Source organism: Cnephaeus nilssonii (assembly GCF_951640355.1).
Source record: "Cnephaeus nilssonii genome assembly, chromosome: 11".
NCBI lineage: Eukaryota > Metazoa > Chordata > Mammalia > Chiroptera > Vespertilionidae > Cnephaeus > Cnephaeus nilssonii.
Window position 1 is genome coordinate 71,747,394 of NC_137082.1, and position 13,110 is coordinate 71,760,503.

Genomic DNA, 13,110 nt, shown 5'->3' on the forward strand with positions numbered 1-13,110 from the left:
GCTATTAAATTAACTATTTTTGTAACAACTGACATTAAGTTGTTTGAGTCGGTGAATCCTGCCTTGGCACATAAAGCCTCCTGATGGATAATACAATGAAAAGGCACAATCAGATGTCCAATAGCTTCTGTAAACAATTTGACAAATCCTACTTTTTCCCCCACCATATTTGGTGCCCCATCTGTCGTCACTGACACAACTTTAGAGATATCAATGCTTAGGTCACGAAATGTTTGTATAACAACCTTACATATTTCGCTTCCTAATTTACTTGTTGACACTGATACTAACTTTATCAACTCTTCTCTCATTGTGGGACCATCAGAATATCGACCAATAATGGCCAACTGAGCATGTGATGTGACATCAGTAGTTTCATCAAGAGAGATCGAAAAATATTTACACTTCTTATGTCTCTCTTTAATTGATGTTGTACGTTTGTGTTCAGTCTCATTATTCGGTCTTTTATGATATTTCTACTGAGTGGTAACTCAGATATTCTCTTAATAATTGCATCTTTATTCTGCATATTGTGAAATAGAACTGGTGCACATCTTAGGAGAGTTTCTTTAATAAATTCTCCCTCACTGAGCGCTTTTCCATGCTGAGCTATAGAGTGAGCAATGCTCAAACTTGCAGATGTTAAATTTGTAGAGCCTTTCATAAATTTAAGGATGGAATTAGATTGGCTCTTATAAAGGTGTAGCTGCCTGGAAATGTATTGCTTCCTTTCATCCTCACTTTTTTCCAAGAGCTGGGCATGATTAGTTTCAAAATGTCTATTTATATTCCATGTTCTGCTTACTACTGTTTCAGTACATAGAACGCAAAATGATCTGCCATTTTTTTCTATAAAGCCATACATCTCGCGCCATGTCTCTTGAAAGGGTTGGCCACTGCTACTACCACTTCCTTTACTTAACCTTAGTTTTTTATTTTTTGGGTTCTCCATCAGGGGGGCAGTGACAGAAGATAGAATTATAGATAGCTTGTTAGGCCTGCAGGCAATCAGGGGTTAACTAGCCTAACTAACCACAAAATGGTGCATATAACTGTCTTTTAGGAAAGGGCAGGGTTAATAAGCAGAAATGGGTTAATAAGGATGCACAACAGTAATAGTGGTGAAATGGAGTCTGCACTATGGAGCAAGATGGTGTTCCTTATGTGAATTAAAATGGCTTCCGCTATTTCTAATGGTGGGAAATGGCACCCATATGGAGCACACCACAAACCCTCGCCTCTCCCAGCCTCCGCCTCACTTATCTCAGTAATGATGGATTAGAAATCCATGACACCCCAGAACAGTAGATAATGGTTGCTGTGGTTAACTGTTATTTGGTTACTGGTAATGGCAGGGCCCTCAGAGATGAGTTCCCCGCTGCGTTCCGCTGCTAACTCCAAGACTCTAGTCGCAAATGTTCCATCCTCAGGAGCAGCAAATGTTTCATCCTCGGCATGCGGCCGCCTTAGCGGCCGCGTGTCATCAGAAATGGCTACGCGTGTCAGTGCTGACACGCGTGTCATAGGTTCGCCATCACTGAACTAGACAGTGGCACAATGCTCTCAAATTCTTAGGAGTAATCAATCTCCAACCTGTGATTTGCTACCTACCTATCAAGGTAGAATGGAAACATATTCAGACATGACAGTCTCAAAAACTTACCTCTCATTCATACATTTCCCAGAGGGTTACTGGTCATTGTGATTAACCAAAATGAGAGTAAACCTAGAGAGATGAAACATAAGAGCCCACTCTTGAGAGGCACAAGAAGGATGATAACGAGTAGTCCTAGGAAGATGACTTTGAAGCAGGTTAGACAGAATAAGACTCCAGATACAGTGATCCAAGGGAGAAAAAAGTTGTTTAATGTTTTGGGGGAGCATTCTAAAAAATGAGGTACTATTTTTAGAGGGAAAATTAGAAAAAAAAAGAAAGAAAGAAAGCTTTAGCATAGTATAGTTCATGGCTTAACTGTGAATTGAATATTGATTTAATAATGGTGATAATAACTATTGGGAAGATAACATTTCATATTCCATTGCAGGAGCTGGCTACTTGTTTTTGTAAATATTTATTGGAATGCATGTTGTTCATGGCCTGTTTTTGTGCGGCAGTGGCAGAATTGAATAGTTGCAGCAGAGACCATATGGCCTGCAAAGCCTAAAATATTTATTACCTGGCTTTTCATAAGAATATTTGCCAACCCCTGTTTCATATGAAGAAGCCAAAAGAATAAAGTTTAAAATTGGGGGAGGGGTGGTGTAATAGCATATTAGCATGTTTAAAAAATATTATGGAAAGTAGCAGAAGGAACAGCTAAAGATCAAATGATTATCTTTGGGAAGAGTGAATCAGGAATGAGGAGGAGTAGAGTCAGGGGATTATTTTTTGTTTGTTTTTTTTTGTTTTTTTTGTTACTCCTCACTCGAGGATATTTTTCCATTGATCCAGAGAGAGAAAGACTGAGAGAAACATCCATGCGAGAGAAACACATTGATTGGTTGCATCCTGCACACGAGGGCCTGAGCTGGGGAGGAGCCTGCAACCCACAGTACGTGCCCTTGACCGGAATTGAACCTGGGACCCTTTGGTCCGCAGGCCGATGCTCTATCTACTGAGCAAAACTAACTAGGGCTTAAGTTTTATATTATTGAATTCTTAAGCTAAGTACATGTATTTGAAAAGTCTGAATGAAGAATGCTGAGAAATTTGCTTGAACTAGAAGAACAGAATAAACAAGAAAGGAACAAAAGATATAGGCCACCAGTTATGAAGAAAGCAGGAGCTCAAAGCCTTTCCTGTAAGCAGGCTTTCTCGTCTATTCTTATGTCCCATTTTCTCATTTATTCATTCATTCATTTCATAGATTATCATTTCAGAGTACAAATGTCAGGCCCTGAGCTCAGTTCTGCAGAACAGAGTTCCTTCCCAGAGACACTTAACAGCTAATGGCACGCACAGAGAAAAGATGGTATCTCAAGATGCTTTCATGTTTACGGAAGGCCAGTAAGGCATCCTGGAGAACATGACACCAGACCTCAGCTATGAAGGATAAGAGATGGGAGAGAAGGACACTGGAAGAATTTCTTAGATGGAGGCATAGCCTTAACAAAGACCTGAGTGAATAGGGATGGTTTCAGAGTCTGCAAGTATTTACTATAGTTGGATGGATGGCAGAAGGTAATGTCAAAGCTGTAGACAAGGACCAGAGGCCAGATTTCTTATACAGGGCTCTGTGCTATAAGCAATTTGTTTTTTTTTTGTTGTTGTTGTTGTTGTTGTTTTTTGTGAAAACACTAAAGAGATTCAATCAGATTATATTTATACTGTAAGAAAACAGTGAGGGTAATGGTGCAGTGAGGGTAATGGGATGAAGATAGAAGGCATGAAGAGTAGAGGCTATTTCAGGTTAAAAGAAGACAAATGTGGGAATAAAGTAAAGAAGTGGACTGGGGAGGAAACAAGGGATTCAGGAATTATATAAGAGTTCAGGGAAAAGGAAGGAATTAAGATGTCAATTCTGGGCTGGGGGACACAGGAGCAGGTGTATATGTGTGTGAAGGTAGTATGACCAGCAGGGGGCAGACGCTCAACGCAGGAACTGCCCCTTGGTGGTCACTGTGCTCCCACAGCCAACCTCACACCACCGTCCGGCATCTGTTCCTTCTGCGCCTGGCCCGGCGACCGTTGCCTCCTTTCCCAGCCCTGCTAGGGCCTTTGGGCCCTGGGCTGGGATGGGGAACCGGGAGTGGGTGGCAGTGGACACGGTCCCTTTCCCAAAGGGGCCGAGGGCCGGCTTCCTCCTCAGGGCCAGTGGCCAACCTCCCGCGCCCCATCCTCCCCCCAGCCGGCAGGCCCCGATCAGCCTGGCTCTGATTGGCCCTGATCACCAGCCAGGCTAGGGACCCCACCCGTGCACGAATTCGTGCACCAGGCCTCTAGTAAATTTATAATAAGCTAGACATAATGTCAGGTAGTAACAAGTACCAGGAAGAAAACTAAATTAGTGTAAAAGATAGAGAGTGAAGTTGGGGCTGAGGTCTAGGGGAGGTGTATTTTCCCATGGGGTGGTTAAGGAAGGCATCACTGATTAGGCATTTGAGGAAAGACCTGAATGAAATGAGGAAAGACTAACTGCAAAGTATCCCGAGGGAGCTGAGAAGTGGGAGAGAATGGATCCCAAGTACTGATGCAAGGGTTAGTTGTCCTCAGGAGAGAGGGCCACCTTCTTCTGACATTGGAGGAAGCCCATAAGGTCAGGCAATACTAATGTTCACCACGTGACAGACACTATAGATTCTCATACCTTTTAATTCTTAAACCCTTTGAGGTAGTTATTGTCAGAATTTTGCAGGTGAGGGGGCAAAGTCTGGAAGAGGTTTTACCTGGCTAGTCATTATTAGAGCCTGGATTTACCCTCTGCTTCTTGACACTTCAAACCCTTGCTGTTATCCTCCTCTAGAGTGCTCCAAGCCTAGCAAAAGACATAGATAAATTTGTCCAGTTTGTGGAAGGTGATGGAGAACTGATAAGCTGAAGGATATCTTGCCCATTACACCCTCTTTGTGGTCAAGAATGACTGTCAAGAGTCTTGGTAAGAGGTGGTTGGAGAGGGTTTACTAGTAAGCAAGTTGGCGTTCCCCAATACCTCACTGCCTTCTTGAGTAACTCTTCCCAAGTGAGTTACTATTCTTCATGTCCCTTTCCTATTCCCTTCTAACATCCCACCCTGTAACAATATGGGATTGCATTATTTGTGCCTGCTGATGTTAGAGTAATTCTCAGGAACCAACCTTGAGGTTGAGGGTGGGCATAGATTATAAAAGTACATGTTCATTATGGAAAATTTGAGGTGTATCTGTTATTTACAGTTGCTTCCCACATACTCTGTCCCAAAGGGCCTGACAGAGTGGAAGGGACAGGGGCCTGTTAACAGCAAAGGTCCCCATCCTTCCTGACGTCCTCTGCTGTCTCCTTGAATACAAAGGACCATGGTAGCAGTTTGCTGTGTGTGTGTGTGTGTGTGTGTGTGTGTGTGTGTGTGTGTATAAACACACACTCTTGTAGTGAAATAAACCAGGGGAATTGAGAGGCATTGTTAGGGTGGCAGAGTTCGCAAGGTATAGTAAAAGTAAATCTCTGTGAATGAATGGTGGAAGAGTGTATACCTTGTTTTATTATTTTTAACTAGAGGCCCAGTGCATGAAATTCATGCATGGCGGGGGGAGGGGGTTCCCTCAGCTTGGCCTGCACCCTCTTGCAATCAGGGACATCTCGGGGGATGTCCGACAGGGATCAGGCCTAAACTGGCAGTCGGACATCCCTCTCGCAATCCGGTACCGCTGGCTCCTAACCGCTCACCTACCTGCCTGATCGCTCCTAACCACTCTGCCTGCCTGATGCCCCTAACTGCTCGCCTGCCTGCCTGATAACCCCTAACCACTCTGCCTGCCTGCCTGATAACCCCTAACCACTCTGCCTGCCTGCCTCATTGCCCCTAACTGCTCGCCTGCCTGCCTCATTGCCACTAACCGCCTCTGCCTCGGCCCCCACTGCCGCGGCTTCATCTGGAAGGATGTCAGGAATGACGTCCGGAAGGTTGTTTGGCTGTCCGGTCTAATTAGCATATTACGCTTTTATTATTATAGATTGTCCATAATGGCACCAAGGAACTTGAAATGGCACAAGCACTGTTGCAAAATTTTTGAAATGGAGAGAGAGAGAGACAGTAATAACAATAACTTTCAAAACGTTCTATTTGAAACCTGGCACTCACCCATTTTTCTTAAGGGAAGCAACATTAGGTGGGTGAGAGTAAGAAGGAATGGGAATTTTATATTGTTTTCTTGTTACATTATTAGCTTATCTTCTTGTGAAGGTAATTAAATGCTATATGCATACATAAGCATTGAAACGAAGTGAGGAAGAGAGCAGGAGTCCTACCAGTTTTCATATAATTCAGAAGTTATACACATTTCCCCCCCTGCTGACAAATTTCTTGGTTTGCCCACACAGTCTGTATTATGTTCTAATTAAGTTGTGGGATGCTGAAGTTACTGTTTAATTTGTTCTTTATTGAGCCAGAAAAATGTAATCACAACTTTTGAGCGATGGCAATGCAGCAACAGAGGCTGCAAAGCCATTTCCAGTGTTGTGCAGAAGTATAGGCTTTAGTGTGCATCTATTCATCCACTCCTGCAACATAAAATTTCTCCTTACAAAAAGATTATGTAGTTTTATATTTTTTAAATGTGCACCATAAAAGAGGTAAAAAAAATTAGAGGTAATTTAAGAGAGAGTGCTTTGTAAATCATTAGTTACTATTTGTAGAAATAAAAGTCATTCAACACCTATTGATGTTTTGATGACATCTGTTATGTTGTGGAGTGGCAGCATGCTGGTGTGTGACAGTCCATCCGGGTGCAATAAATGATTTCACAATAATAACATGAGATTTGCCAAAGATTGTTTTCAGTGAACTAGAGCAGTTGTTCTTATAGTAGTATCACTCCCACTCACTCGGAATTCACACACACACACACACACACACACACACACAGAGTATGGGGTGAGGTTATCTGTACAGCATGAATATCGCTGAAGGTGCAGGTGGCAATATCTTACACGTGAACAAATTGGGGTGGGGGAAATATTTGGTTTCCTCGATCTCTTTTTCCTCCAAGTCTTCTTTCTTTGCTGAGTAATCTAATTCAAGCCATACTTGAGTCAGTCCCACCTCTTTCCGAGTCATTCAAGCCTGTGTTCTCTGATCTTCTCCGGCCCTGTGATAACACAGGCCCAAGGAGTGGTGATCCTGTGTGATCTCTGTGCCTGTGTGATCTTCGTAGCTGTCTCCAGTGTCAAGCATTTTATGTCACACTTCCACCTACCTCATCCCTGAGCTCCCGCTAAGGCCCGGGTTTATTTCCTCCTACCTTGTGGAATTGGCAGAGAAAAGGACTGCAATGGTTTACATATCTCATGGCACATTGCCCGAGTGCTCTTCAGAAAGCTTGAAAGAATTAAAAGTGCCATTAGCAATGATAAGTTGGACCTGGTTTCCTCACATTCCTGGCAATGTTGTGGCCCTACTTATTTGCATGCTAGTTTGTGGTACTTCATCGGAAATTGTTTTTTGTTTTATGTGTTTTTGCGGTGAAGGAAGCTTTATTCAGTGCAAAACAGCTCAATTGTGATACAGCATGGCTGTAGGACAGCTCTGCTCTGCTCCTCCATGCTCTGCTCTGCTTCGTGCCAATCTGCTTTGCCCTGTGCTGGTCTGCTCCCATCTGCCATGCTCTGCTTCACTCTGCTTTGGCGAGACATCTTCAGTGTTTCAGCTAAGTCCAGAAGACGCAGTCTTTATTCTTCGGTGGAAAGAAAGTGTGCTTGGAAATTGTGTTTTTGATGTATCTACTGCATTATACTTATTCTTTTATATATTAAGAAGTAATGTTTGCCCTGGCTGGTGTGGCTCAGTTTGTTGGAGCATCGTCTGATACACCAAAAGGTGGCAGGTTTGATTCCTGGTCGGGGTACATATCCAGGCTTCGGGTTCGATCCCTGGGCAGGGTGCATACGGGAAGCAACCGATTGATGTTTTTCTCTTTCTCCCTCGATTGATGTTTTTCTCTTTCTCCCTCTCCCTGTCCTTCATTCCCCCCCTCCCCCCATCTCTCTCTGTAAAAAATAAATTTTTAAGAAAATTTAAAGGAATTTTTATTAGCATTGGTGAAATTTTTCTTTATTTTTTAAATGACTGATTTCATTTTGTTGGGCAGAATTTTGAGTACATATGTCTGATTATAATATATATCCCATTTTATTAACTGGATTTATTTCTCAAACTTTCTTCATTTCAGAGTTTGTAACTGTTGAGAATGGTTTTCTGGGGTCTGATAATTTAAAGTTGAGAAATAAAGGAGATAAACTCGTACTAATGTAATTTACCTAGAACTCACTCCACTAGTAAAGATTGAGGGGTAAAATTCATTTAACTATCTTGATTCAGAGCACTTACCATTTCTCTGGTATTTATAGTTTTCTTAAGCTGAATAATTGTTCCATCAATTGCTAATCCTCGCTGTGATTCTTAGAAACATCCCTTACTAACCTGACTTTCCTTTTCCAAATTCCTCTCTGCCCTCCTCCCTTTCCCCTTGGTCTAGGGCTGACTACACCCACTTTGAAGCTTATTATTACCTCTTTGTGAGTACCAATATCCTGGCAGCGTTTTAGGGTCCTTTTTATAGAAAATGCCTCTGACTCCTGGAGAAAAAAAACCACACTAAATATACAGATATTAAACTGATAAACTGTAATTGTGGCCCTAAGGATGCTTGGAATCACAAGTCCTTCCTTTTTCATCAAACATACCATGAACACAGAAAATGGGGCCATCTCACTTTCAAGTTCTGCTTAATTGCCTACATGACACATTGATTTGGGTATGAGAAATAATCGTGAACATAAGGATAATTATGTGCCTCTGTGATGGTTTCCTGAGGGTATGGTATTCTGTAGCTCTGTGGGATGTTTAGGAAATCAAAGTACATAATAAATATGAGGCAGTGTCTGTCTGGGCTAGAGTGGGCAGCTGAGACTCTATGACCTGTTTGTACACTGTTTGTATATGAGGAAGGTGAGTGCTTCAGACCCCAGGCAATACAACTAAATCCCAGGTTTCCTAGACTAGGATTGTTCCTGTTCCCCCTGATGCTCAGTGTACCTCCGAGACCTCTAAAGCCACTTGCTGGGCTCTTATTATTATGGTGCTCTGAAGTCATTTATTTATTTATTTTTTTAAAATATTTTTATTGATTTCAGAGAGGAAGGGAGGAGGAGGAAGGGAAGGAGGGAGGGAGAGAGAGAGAGAGAGAGAGAAACATCAAGAATGAGAGAGAATCATTGATTGGCTGCTTCCTGTACGCCTTCCACTGGGGATTGAGCCCACAACCTGGGCATGTGTTCTGACCAGGAATCGAACTGTGACCTGGTTCATGGGTTGACATTCAACCACTGAGCCACATCGTCCGGGTTCTAAAGTCATTTATGAGGAAAAGGTCAATGTCATCAAGGGCATTGTGGTTGGAAATGGGACTTAAGTCCTGGGTAGCATAAAACCAGTCATTTAAAAAGTCATATGAGCCCTAGCTGGTTTGGCTCAGTGGATAGAGCATCAGCCTGCAGACTTAAGGGTCCTGGGTTCAATTCTGGTCAAGGGCACATGCCTGGGTTTCAGGCTTGATCCCCAGTGGGGGGCATGCGGAGGCAGCTAATCAATGACTCTCTCTCATTATTGATGTTTCTATTTCTCCCTCTCCCTTCCTCTCTGAAATCAATAAAATATATTTTAAAAAATAAAAAGTCATATGAAATATTGGAATAGAATCTATTTTGTCAAGTAATATATGCACATGGTTTTAAACATCAAATAATACAGGATCTCATATTATGAAGTGCAAGAGTGACCTTTCCTACCTCACCAATTCCTCTCTCACTTTTTATTTTTCTTTTTTTTTGGTTAATCCACACCGAGTATATTTTTTTTCATTGATTTTTTTTTTTTTAAGAGAGAGTGAAAGGAGGGAGGGATGGAGGAGGAGGGGGGAGAGAGAGAGAGAGAGAGAGAAACATCAATCGGTTGCCTTCTGCACATGCCACGACCAGGGCCAGGGTTGAACCTGCAACCCAGGTATGTCCCTTGACTGGGAATTGAACCCTTGACCCTTTGGTGTGCCAGCCGAAGCTCTAAGCAGTTAGAAACACTGGCCAGGGCTCACTTTTCAAAAGAAATAATTTGAACTCCTTTACCTCTCATTTTTATTGTGTATATTTGTATTTTGTGATTTATCAGTTACCGATATTATTTATTGATTTTCTTTCAAAGGAAACGAGAGCTTAGCTTATTTCTATCCCTTATCTGGAGAAATAAATTAGGGTTTGGGATAGGATTGGGTAGCACCCGGGCTATACTAAGGACTCTGGGGGTTGTTGGACTAGAAGACTACTGATTACAAATGTTCTGTAGAAGTATTCTTTTCTTTGTTCTGGGTACTCCTCATGTGTCACAGTTAATCCTGAGATAATCTAAAATATTTTATTTTGGATTTTATCAGAATCTTTGCCTTTTTTTATATTTTACAGAAATAAATATCTTCCTTCAATAGATGATAATGAAAATACAGAAGAAAGAGAAGCAGGTAGGTGATGTTACTTATCTTTTTTATATTTTTAGTTAATCCTCATCTGAGAATATTTTTCCCATTGATTTTTAGAGAGAGTGGAAGAGCGTTGGGGGAAGGAAGAAAATGATGTGAGAGAGACACATTGATACGTTGCCTCCCACATGCACCCTGACCTGCAATGGGGATTGAACCTGTAACCCAGATATGTGCCCTTGACCGGGAATTGAACCCAAGGCCCTTTGGTGCATGGGCCGACACTCTAACCACTGCTCCAGCTGATTTCACATATCTTTTAAGTGAATGCATCCAGCATACACTAGTGCTTTTTTAACAAAAGGGAGAGTCGGCAGTTTTGACTCCTATCTTAGCCTCTGGTAGTTACCTTGCTGCCTCTGTTTCCCATTTCCATGTAGTAACTGAGAGCTCTGTTGTGAATGACTTAATATATGGGTTTCTAAGTTTTTATAAAGAGCAATGTGATCAATTATTTATATGTTTATCACTTTTGATGTTTGGCTAAAATAAAAGGATTCTCATTTATAAATTCTGTGGAAGTTTCCTTCTAGAGAAAACATTAACTATTTGGTACTTGGTTTCTGCAAGAGAGGGGAGTTGATAAAAAAAAAAAAAAGGCCTCTGTGACTGATCCTGCCAGGATCTTTTTCCTTAGTTGGTACTTCTATGCTCCAGGTGGTTACATATTTAAAGGAACCCAGAGACCTCAACCAGTGAGGCTCAGGGAAGTGAGATGGGGGGACCTGCTTCTGTCTCTTGGAAACAGGCTATCTCTCATGGGCTGGTTTTCCTTTTATAGAATCAAATGACCACCTGGTAACTGGGGAGTTCTGAATTCCTGCCCTTCACCTGCCCCCTGTGCAAATATGTTGCGTGGGACCAGCCAACTTTCCTCTCCACTCTGCTCCTAAGCAGCAGTGACCAATTAGATAAAGGGCAATTTAGGGATTTGGTTAAAAGGACTACCTTCTGGTCTGTCCTCAGTGGATAGGTCCTTGTGAAACCAAAACAAAAACGACTTGTTTTGGGAAATTAATTGACTCATCTGCTGCCAATTCTTAACAAGAAGAGCAGTGATTAAATACTTTCTACACACTGATTTCTTCCTGTCTGGCCCTATGGGGTGTCAGCTGGTAGACAAACACCATAGGGAACGCAGTTACATCTGTCAGGCATTTATCCTGTGGATATACTTAGACAGGTATGCAAAACTGTATATACAGGGCTTTCATTGCTGCTTTGTTTAGAATAGCAAAACTGGAAAGACTTACATGTCCCTCAAAAAGGGGACTATTTGCCCTGGCCGGTTTGGCTCAGTGGATAGAGCGTCGGCCTGCGGACTCAAGGGTCCCAGGTTCGATTCCAGTCAAGGACATGTACCTTGGTTGTGGGCACATACCCAGTAGGGAGTGTGCAGGAGGCGGCTGATCGATGTTTCTCTCTCATCGATGTTTCTAACTCTCTATCCCTCTCTCTTCCTCTCTGTAAAAAAATCAATAAAATATATATATTTTTTAAAAAGGGGAACTAACCTATGGATAAGGACAACGGGGGAGGGGGAGGGAACCGGGTGATGGGGGGAAAAAAGGAGAAACAATTGTAATAATCTGAACAATAAAGATTTATTAAAAGAAAAAAAAAGAAAAAAGGGGAACTATTTAATCATAGCATATCCACCCAGTGGAATATTATGCTGTTGTTAAAGAGAACACATTATTGAAGAGAGCCCCCAAACCCTCAAAACAATTGGCATATTTAAGTTTAAGACAATCTTTAAGGCAGCTGTCACCAACCTTTCAGACCTCAAGGACCACTGGTCCGCGGACCACTAGTTGGTGACTACTGGATAAGCTTTTAGTTTAATAAAAACATTCTTTACCAGAATTACCCCCAAATGAATTAGAATTTCTTTCTTTTGAAGTTTTACTTGTTCATATTAAGATCTTTGGTATGTCAGCCAGCTATTGAGTAGCCTCAGTTAGAGGGGTTTTCATTTTAGACTTCACAGTAATATTGATGAACAGGGCAGCATTTTTATTTAAAAGTTAATATTAGCTGTGGTAGAGGAGCAAGTTAATTAAGTGAAGACATTTTCAGGAGGAATTGATTCTACTCCTCCTATGGCACTGGTGATAGGCCATACTGATGATTGAACCACAAGAAGTTTCAGAGCATGAAAACAGAAAATTATGATCATGCTAAAGCAATCCTCAGACTTCAGGACCGAGCATATGTGTAGAGAGTTCATTGCCTGACAAAAAGGCACGTACCTCGGTTGCAGGCTCCCAGATCTGATCAGGGGCATGTGGGAGGCAACCAATCGATGTGTCTCTCTCATATGGGTGTTTCTCTCTGTCTGTCCCTCTCTTTTCTACTCTCTCTAAAAATCAGCGGAAAAAATATCCACGGGTGAGGATAAAAAAAAGAAACAAAAAACCTATACTGTTGTCCGACTGGCATGGCTCAGTGGTTGAGCATCGACCTATGAACCAGGAGGCCATGGTTCGATTCCCGGTCAGGGCACACACCCGGGTTGTGGGCTGAAACCCCGGGAGGGGGCAGGCATGCAGGAGGCAGCGGATCAGTGATTCTTTCTCATCATTGATCTTTCTATCTCTCCCTCTCCCTTCCTCTCTGAAATCAATAAAAATATTAAAAAAACAAACAAAAATACCACACCATTTCTGGTGGGTTATTGACAGATAATAAGTTTATAATTTTTATTACTAACATCTGTCTTTTGGGGAAAATCCCCCTTTTTATCATTGATTAATTGTGCTACATTTCGTGGGTTTCCCTTCTCCCTCTAGTATGTCCTAGCCCTGCCACTGCCTAGGAATCTAACCATGACAAATTTCTTCATCTATTTGAACTAATGGTCTTTTTTTTTTTTTAATAAAATCTTTA

General features: G+C 41.9%; 1 protein-coding gene across 1 annotated transcript in view; it reads left to right on the top strand.

Annotated features, from left to right (window-relative positions):
* The window catches only part of CHD6 (chromodomain helicase DNA binding protein 6), a 181,831-nt gene that overhangs the window by 36,571 nt on the left and 132,150 nt on the right, over positions 1-13,110 (top strand). The window contains exon 2 of the mRNA XM_079785076.1: positions 10,148-10,203. Within this exon, the coding sequence (XP_079641202.1) occupies positions 10,171-10,203 (33 nt within the window). The 5' untranslated portion in view covers positions 10,148-10,170. The remainder of the gene's footprint in view (positions 1-10,147; positions 10,204-13,110) is intronic.